This window comes from Mesoplodon mirus, assembly GCF_964341445.2.
Source record: "Mesoplodon mirus genome assembly, chromosome: 3".
Classification (NCBI taxonomy): Eukaryota; Metazoa; Chordata; class Mammalia; order Artiodactyla; family Ziphiidae; genus Mesoplodon; species Mesoplodon mirus.
Window position 1 is genome coordinate 51,387,941 of NC_138978.1, and position 14,695 is coordinate 51,402,635.

The 14,695-nt window shown below is 44.1% G+C and overlaps 1 protein-coding gene across 1 annotated transcript in view; it reads right to left on the reverse strand.

Moving 5' to 3' along the window:
• The window catches only part of C8B (complement C8 beta chain), a 42,261-nt gene that overhangs the window by 11,448 nt on the left and 16,118 nt on the right, over positions 1–14,695 (reverse strand). Inside the window, exons 6-9 of the mRNA XM_082614050.1 lie at positions 12,693–12,890; positions 8,326–8,566; positions 5,932–6,060; positions 3,481–3,644 (exon numbers count right to left, since the gene is read on the reverse strand). Of these exons, the coding sequence (XP_082470176.1) occupies positions 3,481–3,644; positions 5,932–6,060; positions 8,326–8,566; positions 12,693–12,890 (732 nt within the window). The remainder of the gene's footprint in view (positions 1–3,480; positions 3,645–5,931; positions 6,061–8,325; positions 8,567–12,692; positions 12,891–14,695) is intronic.

Genomic DNA, 14,695 nt, shown 5'->3' on the forward strand with positions numbered 1-14,695 from the left:
GACTAGGGTTGCCAGTCAAATACAGAACGCCCAGTTAAAATGGAATTTCAGATAAACAACAAATAATTTTTTAGTATATATCCCATGAAATATTTGAAAGATGCTTATCCTAAAAAAAAAATTCCTTATTTGTCTGAAGTTCAGAATTAACTGGACATCCTGCATTTTTGAGTGCTAAATCTGGCAATCCTCTATGTGACTCCTTTAATATCTCAGAATGTCTTGGGGATTTTTTCATCCCTTAATGACCATTTCACTGGGCCACAAGCTTTTTCCTTCAAGATCTTGTGGTTGTCACTCCATAATCTTTAGGCATTTAGCACTGTGAAGAATTCTAAGATCAGTACAACTTTTATTTTTGTAGGATCTATTTGTTCCTCAAAGTCAAAAATTTCACCACAGTGTGTCTCAGTATTGTTTTATCTTCAGTACTTTTACCTCCTTTTCAATGAGCTGTTCATTTTGCATTATCAGCTCAGGGAAGTTTCCCTTATTATGTGCTTGATTAATGCATCTTCACATTTAATCCTGGATTTTCTCAGGAAGAAGTCTTTGGTTTTTAGATTTCCACTTCTGTACTCTCTGTCCATCATATTTCTTTTATATCATTGCTTTAATCTCTTTGTCTTTTGCTTCTGCATTACAGAAACATTTTTATAGCACCTTCTACATCACTGACTCAATTTTCTGCAGCGTCAATTCTGTTCTTTATAGTTTCCAATGTAGTTTTTGATTCTACTACTGTGCTTCTGGCTTTCTACATTCAGCCATTTCCCCTTTCATCTGATTAGTGTCTACACATCTCAGCTTCTATTTTTTATTTCATAAATTCCTTATTTTCCTTAATTTTATTATAACCACAAAGCAAATATATTCTAAAATTTACTTCTATTTTTAGATGTATGCTTGTCTTTATCTTTTTAAAATTAACAAAAATTTTTATTTTATTTATTTATTTTTGGTTGTGTTGGGTCTTCATTGCTGCGCATACACTTTCTCTAGTCGCGTTGAGCAGGGGCTACTCTTTGTTGCGGTGCGTGGGCTTCTCACTGTGGTGGCTTCTCTTGTTGTGGAGCATGGGCTTTAGACACACAGGCTTCAGTAGTTGTGGCACACGGGCTCAGTAGTTGTGGCTCACAGACTCTAGAGCGCAGGCTCAGTAGTTGCGGCACACAGGCTTAGTTGCTCTGCGGCATGTGGGATCTTCCCGGACCAGGGATCGAACCCATGTCCCCTGCATTGGCAGGCGGATTCTTAACCACTGTGCCACCAGGGAAGTCCCTCTTCTTCTTTATCTTGAATGTAATTTCAATATTTTGTGTTCCAAGTTCTCTTTATGTATGTCCATTGCTTTCTCCACCTCTTCTTTGAACAAAGAGCCATCTCTCTGTAACCAAAGTTCACCACTAAACACTGTGAATGGGCTCTTCTGTGGTCTCTCTTTCTGCCTACCCGGCTCCTATAGGAACTGTGTTTTCAGATCTTGATCTTCAAGACTCGCTTATGTACACAAGCCTTGGTCAACACTCTGTGTCTAGGAGTTCCTTATCAAGTGGTCTCTGCCCTCCTGGAAGGCAACTGCTGCTCCAACCTGGTAAGCTCACTCTGCTGAGAATTATTTTGAGATAATGTGAAGTCATATGCAGTTTTCTCTTGCCAGAAAGAGTCCATGCCCACAATAGATGTTTCCAACTCAGGTTAGCGATGTACAGAAGAAGTGCATAAAACCTTCAACAAATTCACCTCCTCCACCGCTGGAAACATCTCTCATTCTCTAATCTCTTTCCCCTTTCAGCCTCCACAGCCTCTCACAACATTACACTGATAGTGGATACAGTACTTTCCAGGGCATCACATACATGCTGGGAAGCCTCTCTGTGCCTTCAGTAAAGTGCTGTATCTCTGAGAATGGTGGCAGGTCTGTTTGAGATGCTTAGCACGCTAACATGTGTGTGCTCTCTCTCTCTCCCTCTCCCTCCCTCCCTCCCTCCCTCCCTCCCTCTCTCTCTCACACACACACATACACACACACACACGTACACACAAAACACACATCCCATATCATATCACATGCTGCTGGACACTCGACATTCCCAATGCCCAGGCTGGCACATCCAACCTATTTAGATAGGTAACCAGGGCAATCCATTAACTGTAAGTTTAAAAAAAGATTCAGGTAAGATATAAGTAAAAAGCAAAGACCAGGGATTTATTTTCTCATGAACTCTGTTCTCTCCCGTGCCCGTCTGTGATACCAACCAATGTCACCGTGCCATCAGCCAATCCCAGATCTCTCTGGAGCTGCCTGCAAGCTATGGCTGACTTTATCTTTCTTGATGCTTGCCAGCAACTGTACCCTAAGTGTCACTACTGAATAAGCAGCAGAGGAAAGGAATGAATGGCAGCCTTCTTGTTCTGGAGAAACTGTGCATTTGACATATAAATAAAGACACTGGAAAACTGCCAGGGTTGGTAACTGCAGAGCCCCTCATCAGAGCTCCAGCCTCTTAACTCCTCTCCTTGGCTGCAAGAGTAAATCTCCGGGAGGGTAGATGTTGGACCATCAATGACTGTACAGACAATGGCAAGAAGAGGACAGTGTAAGATGTGACATGGACACCGTGCTGAAGTCCCCACAGGCAAGGACCTACCACTGCTGATTTGTATGACAGTCTTGTTCTAGCAAACGTCTTTTTAGTTTAAGGCTGCAAAACTGCTGTGGTTTGGGTGACAGGTGGTTGGGATCATTATCTTCTATTTACCAAACCCACAGGAGGGGAGGGAAGAGGTAAAATTCTCAGGTCTGGACCTAATAGAGACTCTTGAGCAGTCACAGGTGGATGCAACCTTGGTGACCTTGATTTTTATCAGCCACAAAATTAAGCATACTTAATTCGCAGACTCATGAGAATTAGATGAAATAACATTCCTAAAGTCCTTGGCAGAGTATCATGAACATAGTAGGTGCCCAAAACATGTTAGTGATTTACCATGATGTATTATGCTGTCCTGTAAGATAATAATGCACGCAAGCATCTTACTGTTCAGCACAGACTGTACTTTTCATCCTTGCACCCTCCTCTGTTTTCCTCCAGTGCCTTAGTTCCTATCACATCACAGGAACTCAGCTACAATTTGTTGGTTGCATGAATGAATGTTTAAATGAACAAATAACTGAATGAGTGATTCCCAGATGAAATGGAAATAATCTTGATTTAAGAATGCTGGAATTAGAAGCTGATGGTTAATTTCCTTTAGCAACTTGGGGGCCCAAGTGAGAGGGAGTCAGGGTTCTCTAGCTGGTGTTGAGCATTGTATTACAATTGGTTCACTCCAGATATATTTTCCAGTATAATGTATGTGCCTCAAGATTAGGGCTTGGGTCTTATGGAGCTCTGTATTCCATACCCTGGCTCAGAGCAATCCTTCAGAAGCTGTTTTCTGAACAGAGAGAAGGATTGGTAGGGCAGTTGCATGTACCTTAATTTTGATGATGTCCGGGTTGTACTGCACCGCCTCTCCCCATTCCTGCATCAGTTCTGCTGTCGGCAGCTCCTTGTATGCCAGGGCAGTGATGTACTCACTTGCCCCTCCTCGCACAAGGACAACCAAGTCATTCACCATGGTGTTTCCCTTGTTTCTGCCTGGAATGGACATGGAGACCTGGCACGTCAGGGGATCCATTTTCACACCTTGGAATTTACTGCAACCTAACTGACAACCTGGTTACCATAATATTTATGGAGCTTGCCTAGAAGATGTAGGTGGACAATATGCATCCCTGCCAGCAAGGGAGTCACAGTGCAAGGGGCAAAAGGGCAGTTCAATCATATATGACACAAGCTGGGGACAGGACAAGAAAGGGACATTTATTTTTAGCATCTGTAATTGCCAGTTGCTAAATGAGTCTATGAAAGACAGATAGCTGATAGATAGATGCATACATACATACATAGGAATAGATTAATAGATCATAGGTAAATAGATTGGTAGGTAGAGAGATAGATTATTAATCATTTACATGTCATTCACTAATCTAATGTTGTACATGTATTAACTCAACTAATCTTCACTATGAAATAGGAACTATATAATCCTTACTTTGCAGATAAGGAATCTTAGGCACTAGGGTGAAGGAGTTTACCGACATAACCCTGCGCAAGCTCTAAGTGAAATCATTTCTTTGTCTCAGATGACAAACGTGGGAAAATTTGTAAAGGGTGAGCATGGGATGTAATAGGTACTCACTAAACAGTGTCTATCATTATTATTTTGACTTCTCATGGAGTTTGCCAGAAAGCCCCCAATCCTATCAGTGAGTCATTCCTATTCTAATTTTTCCATGTGTCCAATGCCAAAGGAACTGGTGGAAAGTTACTATTCCATTCCACTCTGAGCTTGCAACACCTGAGCATCAAAAAAAGGGGGTCTTGTATACTACTGGTCGGACTGTAAATTGATATAACCATTTCAGAAGAACTCGGCATTACCTAGTCTAGAAGAAGTATATACTCTACAACCGAACAATTTCACTCCTGGGTATATTCCCTGGAGAATCCCTAGCACATGTGCACCAGATGACTGTGTGAGAATGTTCACAGCAGCATTGATTATAATTGCTTGGCACAGGAAATAACCCCGATTTAACAACAGGATGAACAAAGTGTTATATTCATACACTAAAATACTATGCAGCAGTGGAAATGAACTATAGTTATATACAAAAACATGGTGTTGAATGAAAAAAAAAAGAACTGAAAAGATTACATTCCATTCACATAAAGTTCAAAAACAAGCAGCTCTAAGCCATATTGGTTAGCAATACATGTAAGTGGTAAAACTATCATGAAAGGAAGGAGATGTTTAACATGGAAGTCAGGATGGTGTTATCTCCAAAGGGAGGGAGGAGTTGTAATTGCCAAGGGTCTTGGGGTGCTGGGCAGTGCTCTATCTAGTAACTTGGATGGAGGGGGGGTTACTTTACAAGTTTTCTTTGAAGAGCACCTATGTTTTCTGCGTGTCTCCCTATGTAAGATGCGTGCTCCAACCCAGCCCCACCAAAATAAACAACAGTATCCACCATGTATCAGTCACAAGAAACTGTTCTAGACCTGCAGTTCATTTCGTTGTTGTTTCATTTTGTTTTGCCTTGGCTGTGGAACTCTTTCTTCACATATGATCACATATACAGGGATAAGCTTAGTAAGTAGAGCAGATGAAGGAGAGCTGTCAGGGTGCAGAAGGGGTCAGGATTGGAGCTCTGCTGATCAGCCTCTCTTTCCTACTCCACTCGCTGTGTCAATTCCCAGCTCCCTTGCGTGGTCTCCAAATTCTCTGCTCCCAGACACCTGGTTCTACACACTGGCTTCAGCACTCACCTCCTGGTCTAACCCACCATGTGGACTCTGCTACATGATTTGTGGCTTAGCCTGTCCTTCTAGTTTCCATCTCCCCCATTGTTTCAGGTAAGGACTAGCTGCCTCACCTGTCTCCCCCACTGCCTCCACCTGGCTCCTACCCCTCCAGCCTAGAGCATCCTTTCTCTAGCCAGACCAACTCCTGGCCCCCAGAGAAAATTTTCATTGTTAGATTTTTTTCTTGCCTGAAAACAACCTCAAGTTGCAATTCAAATGATTCCTGCCCTAGGAAGCCTGTCCTGTTGCTCCAGACCGGGTTTGCTGCTTATCACTGCCTTGTCCTTGCTTCTTTGTTTGCCCACTTCATGTGAGTACCATGAGGATAGGACGACCATCTCATTCATTTCTGTATACCCAACACATAGTAGGCACTAGGTAGATTTTTATTGAATGAATTATTATTTTAATTGAAATGCCTTGGAACACCCAGTCTTTAGCTTAAAGAGCGACTGGGTCTGGGGTTCTAGAGAGGGAAGGATGATCAGCAGAGAAGTCACATGCCCTTGCTACTCACCTTTTATCTCATTGAGAATGCCTTTGCACTTGCCAACCGACACACCCAGCTTGATGTAGACCTCTTCTATGGCAACGCCAATTTTAAAATCATTTTTGGCACAGGCCTGGACATCCTTAAGAGAATAATCTGAAGGAAGCAAAAGAGGCTCATGACCTAGAAGGTAATTTGTCCTGTGCCTTTTCCTGTGATTGATTCCAGAGGCCTAACCCTTCCTGGAGGCCCACAGGGACTCAGGTATAAATTAATGGGTGGCCAGCCTGATGAAAAGAAATGCAGGTAGTTCCTAGCACCAGGGTAGAGACCTCATTAGAGATCAGCATCGACTTCCCCTTTCAGCCTCTTCAAAGACTCTGAGGGTTTTTGCTGCTCTCCAAAGATAGGACATGCTCAGAATCACTTTCTAAAAATGTGGCTCCTTATCAAATCTCTAGGGATTGACCCAGTGAGTAGAGGCTGCTGCATGCTGTCCCCTTCCCCTGACCCTTCCCACTCTACTCTTTGATATAGTAGAAAGACTTTGTTCATTGATTAGTTGAGTTAATGCTTACGAAGTGTCGGGTATAGTGCCTGGCAAAGAAAAGGAGCTGATTTCCCTTATTTCTTCTCCGTTTTTGGACCATTGCCCATCTGTTCCTTTCTAATTCTCCCCAAGGCATCTTCCTATCCTGGGCTTGCTGAAGTCTTCGGTATGACTTGTAAACACCTATCTGTAGCACTGTGAGGTCAGGAAAAGGAGAGGAGAACAGCTTTGGTACCTGGGATTGTCTAGAAATGTTGGTGTAGATCAGTTTTCCCCAAAGCGTGTTCCTTGAAACATGAATTCCATGATGATACCTCTTATAATTCTTGTAACAATAAGAATGACAAGAAACCGGGCTTTTGCAGTCAAGCCAGTGTGACAAATGTTGTATCAAAAGAGGTGGAGGGGTCACTTGATTTCAGCACACCTGTGAAACTCTAAAAGTGGGATCGATTATATGTTTACCCAAGTCGATCATAGAACCTTTCTGTAGGAAGCAATCTGAGGAACTATGAAAAGTGCTTTTGAAACCTCTGGTATGGAGGACAGTACCCTTGATCTTGGCAAAACTGAGGCCACACTGATCTAAATTTACCTTGTACACCATGTGTCCTCTTGCAAGTACACTGGACCTGTAACCAAGCCCTGGCTCTGCCACTGTAAACTGTGTGACCTAGGGCAGGTCACTTAACCTGACAAATGCCATGTTGGAGGAAAGAATACTGGATTGGGAGGAAGAAGTCATACCTTAGACTTGAAGTTGATTTCAAGTGGGAAGACCTATAATATCTGCACGGAGAATGGACTGTAGAAAGGGAATGGGAGTTGAGTATTAGTTTGGAGGCTCTGATAATAATCTGGAACATTGCTGCTCAAAGTGTGGTCTAGGGACGAACAGCACTGATATCACCTCAAAGCTGGTTAGAAATGCGGAATCTTGGGTCTGAACTCAAACTTACTGAATGAGAATCTACCTCCTACAAGATTTACAGATAATTCACGTTCATATTAAATTTTGAGAAACACTGGTCTTGGCATGAGCATAAGGTGGTAACAGTCAAGATAGAAAGAAAAGATAATTTTGGAGGTAGAGCTGATGGGACTTACTAATAGATTGGAAAGAAAGAAAAATAATCAAGGTTGACGCCTAGGTTTTTGCCTTAAGCCACTGATGGAGTGGTGGAACCATTGTGAGATGCGGATGACTGCAAAGAAACATATGCAAAAGTTCTCTTTGGGGGCATGTTAAGTTTCTGATGGTCATTAGACATTCAAATGAAGATATCTCAGAGACATTTCCACATGAGCTCTTGGGTGCAAAGAAGAGATTCAGGATAGACATATGCATTGGGAATAATCTACACGTTCAAGGCATTTAAAGCCAGGAGATTAGATGCTATTGTCTAGAGGGAGTTATGTAGAAAAGAGGACTGCCCAGAGAGAGGGCTGGCAAAGGAGGACCAACATCAACCAATTCAAAAAACGACGAGGGGGGCTTCCATGGTGGCGCAGTGGTTGAGAGTCCGCCTGCCGATGCAGGGGACAGGGGTTCGTGCCCCGGTCTGGGAAGATCCCACATGCCGCGGAGCAGCTGGGCCCGTGAGCCATGGCCGCTTAGCCTGCGCGTCCAGAGCCTGTGCTCTGCAACGGGAGAGGCCACAACAGTGAGAGGCCCGTGTACCGCAAAAAAAAAAAAAAAACCAACGACGAATAATCTGTAAATGAAACCGTGAAAGTACAGCCAGGGAGGGATGAGGAAAACTCAGAGCATAATTCATAACCCCTCCCCCAACAAGGAATAGAAGCCTCTCCCTGTTAACTCACTCTTCCATGTGCCCCAGCAGTAAAGCCATGGTCCTTGGGCAACGTACCTGCTCTCTCCATGGCCTCTTTGTTCATGATGAGTGTGTATTCATAAATGCCCCCGAGCACGGCCTCTGTGATGTAGTGAGTCCCGAAATCGCGAAAGAGATCTCTGTACTCCCCGTAGCTGTACTCCAGGGGCAGCCGCTTGACTCTCTGAAGGAATTCGTAATGCACCATGAGGTTTCTGGGTTTCAGCTTGTAACGCGCTACTTCAAGGTCAGAGCGTGCATGCAGAAATGCACTTCTCTAAATGAAAGACCAACAAGGGAAAAGCAGACCTTTAAAGTCAGGAATCTGGAACAAGAAGATGAACTTTCCAAATACCATCTGATGTTCTTGGCCAGGAGTCATCACTCATGATTCCTTTAGGAGACTTGAGGGAAGATGGCCTCTTTGACAAGGCTTCATTTATCAGAAATACTCTGATGGACTTCTCAGCTTGGAAGAGCTTGTTCTTCGCTCACTTCCTTACAGGAGCAAATAAGGACCAAGGAGAAAGGGAAGCAGAAGCAGACAAGGCAGGGAGCAGCAGGTGCCCGTGGACCACTGAGGGGAGACGGGGTTTGCGGACCCGCAAAGGCAACTTCTTGGTTGATGCTTTTTTTTTTTTTTTTTAAAGAGAAAGAAGGTTTATTCAGGGAGATACACACTCCACAGCCAGAGTGTGGGCCATCTTGGAAGGCGAGAGAGGCCAGTTGATGCTTTTTAAACTCTGAAGAAAAGGCACTCAAGAAAGAGTAAAAGTGGTGCTTTAGGAAGGCTGGACACCGTAGCACATGGCAACGGTCAGCAAACCTCAGCCTACACTCAGGATCTGGTGCTTGGTTTTGTAAATCCAGTTTCTTTGCAGTGCAGCCATGCCTACTTGTTTATGCATTGTCTATCACTGCTGTCACCGTATGATGGCAGAGCTCAGCGGGTGCCACAGAGACCCTACGGCCTCACAAAGCCTGAAATATTTACTCTCTGGCCCTTTACAGAAAAAGTGTGGTGACCCCTGGTGTGTGGGAAAGACTGAAACATGGTAATGCTAGGTGAAGGTCGAGCATCCAGGAATGTTCCTGTAACCCAAAGCGAGAGGTGCCACAGCACTGCAGGGACGGCTGAGGAAAAGGCGAATGCATGGGAAATACACATTCTTCCCTCATCTTAAAACTCTCAGCCAGCTTGACCCATCAGCTCTATAAGCCTTGCCACCTCTGCTCCCTGCCCTGCTTTCCCCCACCCTAGCCCTGCCCCCGTGACTCATGACTCCCTTCCTCCCATCCTTCCAACCTAAGCAGTCACTAGGTGCTCTGTTCATGACTTTTCTAAATATTTGAGCCTTCTTCCTCTGCCTGAGTTATGATAAAAGCTGCCCCATTGATGTCCTTTCTCCCTCTGGCTGCCCTCAATGCTCCAATCAGAGTTGACGTCCTAAAACTCTGTTATTACAATGCTCTTCTGGGCTTAAAACAAAACCCTGCATTGGCTCTCTCCTGCCTGCAGAATATAATCAACTCCCTTACTGTGAATGTAAGAACTTCACCATCTGTCCCCCAGTAGCCTCCTGGCTTCATCTTCTACAACCTTGAAGTTTTCCCCACCCTCCCCCGCATACCTTACTATCCTCCACTGCCCACACCGTACCTCAGCATCCGTCTAACGTTTCACTCTTCCCCACATCTCTTTCATAATATAATTTTGCACACGTTGTTCCTTCTGCTAGAAATGCTCTTCCCTCCCTTTTCTGCCTGACACACACCTACTTATACTCTAAATTCCTGCTTACCTGTTGCTGCCTATGTGATACCATCTCTGAATTTCCCTGACACACACTCCATCTCCCAGGATTGCACTGCATGTTGCTCATATTTCCTTTGTAGTATAGACCATGCTATATTACAACTGATATCAAAATCAGGACTAAGTTATCTGCAAACGTGTTTACCTCTCCTACTAGACCGTGAGCTTGAAGGCAAGAATCATGTTATATTTGTCTCTAGGTCCCAAGTGTCTAGTTTAGTGCCTAGCACGATGTAACCATTCTATAACTGGCTGTTTGAATCAGGGAGGTGGGAGGGAGGGAGGAAGAGAGAGAGGAGAAAAGGAGGGTACCCCTCTCTTTCTCTCCTAACAAGGCAAGTTCCTGTTAATCATCCTGTCCTTCATCACTATATTTTAGTCTTGAGCACCTACCAAGTGCCATCGTGGATCTAAAGATGAAAGAAACAGCCTCTGTCCCCAAGTTGTTCACAGCCGAGAACATGAAGGAAAATAAGCAGAGACAGTTACGGTCTAGTTCACGTTTACGACTCATTTTCTGCTGGTTGATATTTTGGCAGCAGAGAACTTTCTGAGCCCCTCACCACTCCCTTTTTCTCACATAAATCGCTGTAGACTTTTAATTTCCTCCATGTTCCTCTCAGATTAGTTTGCTACCATATCATGCTCATGTTGCAAACTCTCAGCGACCAGAGAATAAAGGCACCTCGTTCACTCTGGAATCCAAGATTCTTCAAGTCCACCTGCCTGTCACCTTACTTCAAACTCCAATTGCTCCTCTTCCACTAAGTCATGGGCTTTGATCTTCACCTTATGGGCAATAGGGAGCAGCTGATACAACTAGATTAGCATCACAAAAACATTTTTCTGGAAGCACATACATTTGAAGGGGCAAGTTGGAAGACAGGAGACCCATTTGGAGGGCTGAAGCCAGAGATCAAAGGGCCTGGGCTAGTGAAGATGTAATCAGAGTTTGAATAAGAAATACTGGATGGCCAAGACATGGAAACAACCTAAATGTCCATCGACAGACAAATGGATAGAGAAGATGTGGTATATATATATATGATGGAATATTACGCAGCCATGAAAAGAATGAAATAACGCCATTTGCAGCAACATGGAGGCAACTAGAGATTATCACACTAAGTGAAGTAAGTCAGACAGAGAAAGACAAATGCCATATGACATCACTTATATATGGAATTTAAAATATGACACAAATGAATTTATCTATGAAACAGAAACAGACTCACACACATAGAGAACAGACTTGTGGTTGCCAAGGCCAGGACAGGGGGAGGGATGGAGTGGGAGTTTGGGGTTAGCAGATGCAAACTATTATGCATAGAATGGATAAACAACAAGGTCCTACCGTACAGCATATCCTGTGATAAACCATAATGGAAAATAACACAAAAAAGAATGTATATATTTATGTATACCTGAACCACTTTTCTGTATAGCAGAAGTTAACGCAACATTGTAAATCAACTATACTTCAATTTAAAAAAAAACGAAGAAATACTGGAGAGTGAACCTAAAGGATCTGGTGGCCAACAAATGTGGGAATGAAGAGAAAAGAGAGCCAAATATGATTCTGACATCCCTAGCCCAGAAAGGCAGAAGGAAAAGAATGCTATTTAACACAAACAGCTTGGGAGGAAGAACTTGCTTTGGAGAGTCCATAAGGCATCTAAGTAGTGATAACCAGAGGAGTGGGTGGTGCAGGTCTGAGCTTCACAGAAAGTGGAGAAGCAGTGGTGAAGGCTCATGCTTGCCCTGGTAGAGGAGGTGGGTGAACGGAAGAGTCACCTGCAGCAGCTGTAGAGTAAGAAGGGAAGAGGACCACAAATTAAATAGAGAACAGGTGGGGCTATTAGAACCCAGGAAGGAAAGTAACTGATAAGGACCAGAAAGCAAGCAGGAGAAACAGGCATGTGAACACAACAACACCCCCAAGAAGTTAGAGGTGACCCCAGAAGAGGTCTTGGGTAACAATCTGGAGAGGAATTTCATCTGAATATTTGGAACAGAAGTCAAATTGCTGGGAGTCAAAAAGTCTCCAGAGATAATCTAGTCTTGCAAAGCTATATTCTTCAGCTTAATGAAAACCAAGGGAAAAGCTCATGAGAAAATGAGAGTACACAGAGAACTACATTCAATGACCTATGATAAACCATAATGGAAAAGAATATTAAAAAAAAGAATGTCTTTATATGTATAAATGAATCACTTTGCTGTACAGCAGAAATTAACACACTGTGAATCAATTATACTTCAATAAAAAAATTAAAACTGAGAAAATAACATTGTAAATCAACTATACTCCAATAAAATTAAAATAGTAAAAAAAGACAAAAACAAAAACAATGCCATACTGAAAAAAAAAAAAAAAGAAAGTAAATAATTATAGAAGGCCACCCCTGTCTGGCCTTTCTGAAAAGTAAGTTAATGTAAGGCCAAGGTATTTTTTGTGAAAAGCTTTTTAAGATAGCGAATATAATTGGCTGCCATTACTAGTAGCAATACGGAATACAGACACATCTGTGGCCATGAAAATTCAAATGAATACATAGAAATGGAAGAGCAGCCAAAGGGTACTTACCGTATGAGAGAATCGTTTGGTCCTGCTAATAAAATGTTTGCCATTACCACTTGTACTGCTAATGCCAAGTTCAAATATCCGAGGTATTTTAAAACCAAAGCTGAAACTAGACTTGCTGATTGTTGTCCCTGTGACATTATGTTCGAAATTTGAGTATGATTCATATCCTGTCATTGCAAATTCATATTTGCCTTGGGTCTGAAGGAAAAAAAAAGAAAAGATTCCTTATGTCATTTGACTTACATCAGTCCAACTCAAGTCAACAGATACCCACTGTACTCTTACTATGTTCCAGGTACTAGACTAAGTACTCCAGACACAAAATACTCAGAGGCGCCCACATCTCCACCCCCAGGGCTCTTGATCCAGCAGGAGAAACAGGTGTGTCCAACACTATGGGCTGATACTCAGAAGTGGGCGCTTGATTTGGATGTCAACTGACAGAAACGTAGGAGAACATTCTGGGCTGTAGGCAGAGACATGGAGGTGGGCAAGGGCAGGGTGTGGTCCAGAAACTGTAGGGATGCTGGTGCAGTTGTATCAGAAGATACAAGAGTGAGGGGAAGACAAAGGTGCTATGAGAGAGTGTGCTGGCATCCAGATGCTGAGGCTTTGGATGGCTTGCCAAAATGTGAGCTTAATCCAAGAATGAGCCAACCGAGGAAGCAGCTGAGCATCAGGAAGTTCGGGACAGGATGGAATAGTGGTTGGGTTGGAAGGGATGAATTTGGGGTCAGAGAGACAAGCCAATGTGGAGGCCGTAAGAGGAGCTCAGTGACAGCTGATGACGGGCTGGTGAAAGGCAGTGCAGGGGCGATGCAGGGACAGGGCAGCCAAGTGCCTTTGAGAACTTAGAGGAGCTGTTTGCTCGAAAATCAGTGCTCGTGGTGCTGTGCACAGGGAACTGCCAAGGGCTCCCCAAATCGTCTCCGCCCACACCCCACCAGCTTCTGGATGCTTGCAGTCCCCATAACTGCTTAGCTTCCGAGGAAGAAAAGCAGGTGTGATTCCGAGCGTGGCGGGGAGTAAGGCACCCAAGGTGTGAGGCTCCATTTTCTCGTTGGGTAACCCTGGACATTGGCCTTAACCTCTCTGTGCCCCAGTTTCTACATGTGTAAAATGGATATGATAACGGGTCCTTCATTGGGCTTGTTCTGAGGCTTGAGTTTATGTGGGTAAAACACTGTACAGTGCCTGGCACAGGGCTCAAAACACAGCTATGGAGAGAGGAAGCTCTATATCCTGCCTGGGCCAGGAGCTGTTTTTACCAGGAGGATAAACGGCTACTCTGAGATCCTCCCTTGAAAGTGGAGGCCACAGGGATGGAGCTGGACACCACGGGGGAGGCTGTGTTTGTCCCAAGGCTCATTTTGTCTTTTTCAGCCAATAACTATGTGTGGGGAGGGGAGCAGGAAAGGAGAGGGAGGATGGGTAGCAGTCTAACCTCAGGACTGCACAATTTTAGACGTGAAAACTACCACCCACGTCATCCAGTCCGGCCCCTCATTTTACAGATGAGGAAACTGAGGCACAGAGAAGAGCAGGAACTTAGCCTAAAGTACAACTGGGACCTGTGACAGAGCCAGGCCTGGCACCCAGGTCTCTCCCTCAGCCTCAGGTGTGTGTGTCACACTGTAACACAGTCTATTCTAAACCCCACTTCCTGTGAGATTGCTTTTAAGTCTGTTTGTTAATAACACAGGCTTATCTTGGTAGAGCATTTTATAACTTAAAAAAATGCTTAGGGGGCTTCCCTGGTGGCGCAGTGGTTGAGAGTCCGCCTGCCGATGCAGGGGACAGGGGTTCGTGCCCTGGTCCGGGAAGATCCCACATGCCGCGGAGCGGCTGGGCCCGTGAGCCATGGCCACTGAGCCTGCGCGTCCGGAGCCTGTGCTCCGCAACGGGAGAGGCCACAACAGTGAGAGGCCCGCGTACCACACACACACACACAAAAATGCTTAGAACTAAGCCTGGTTCTCATAGGCAAGGTCTTGATAATAACA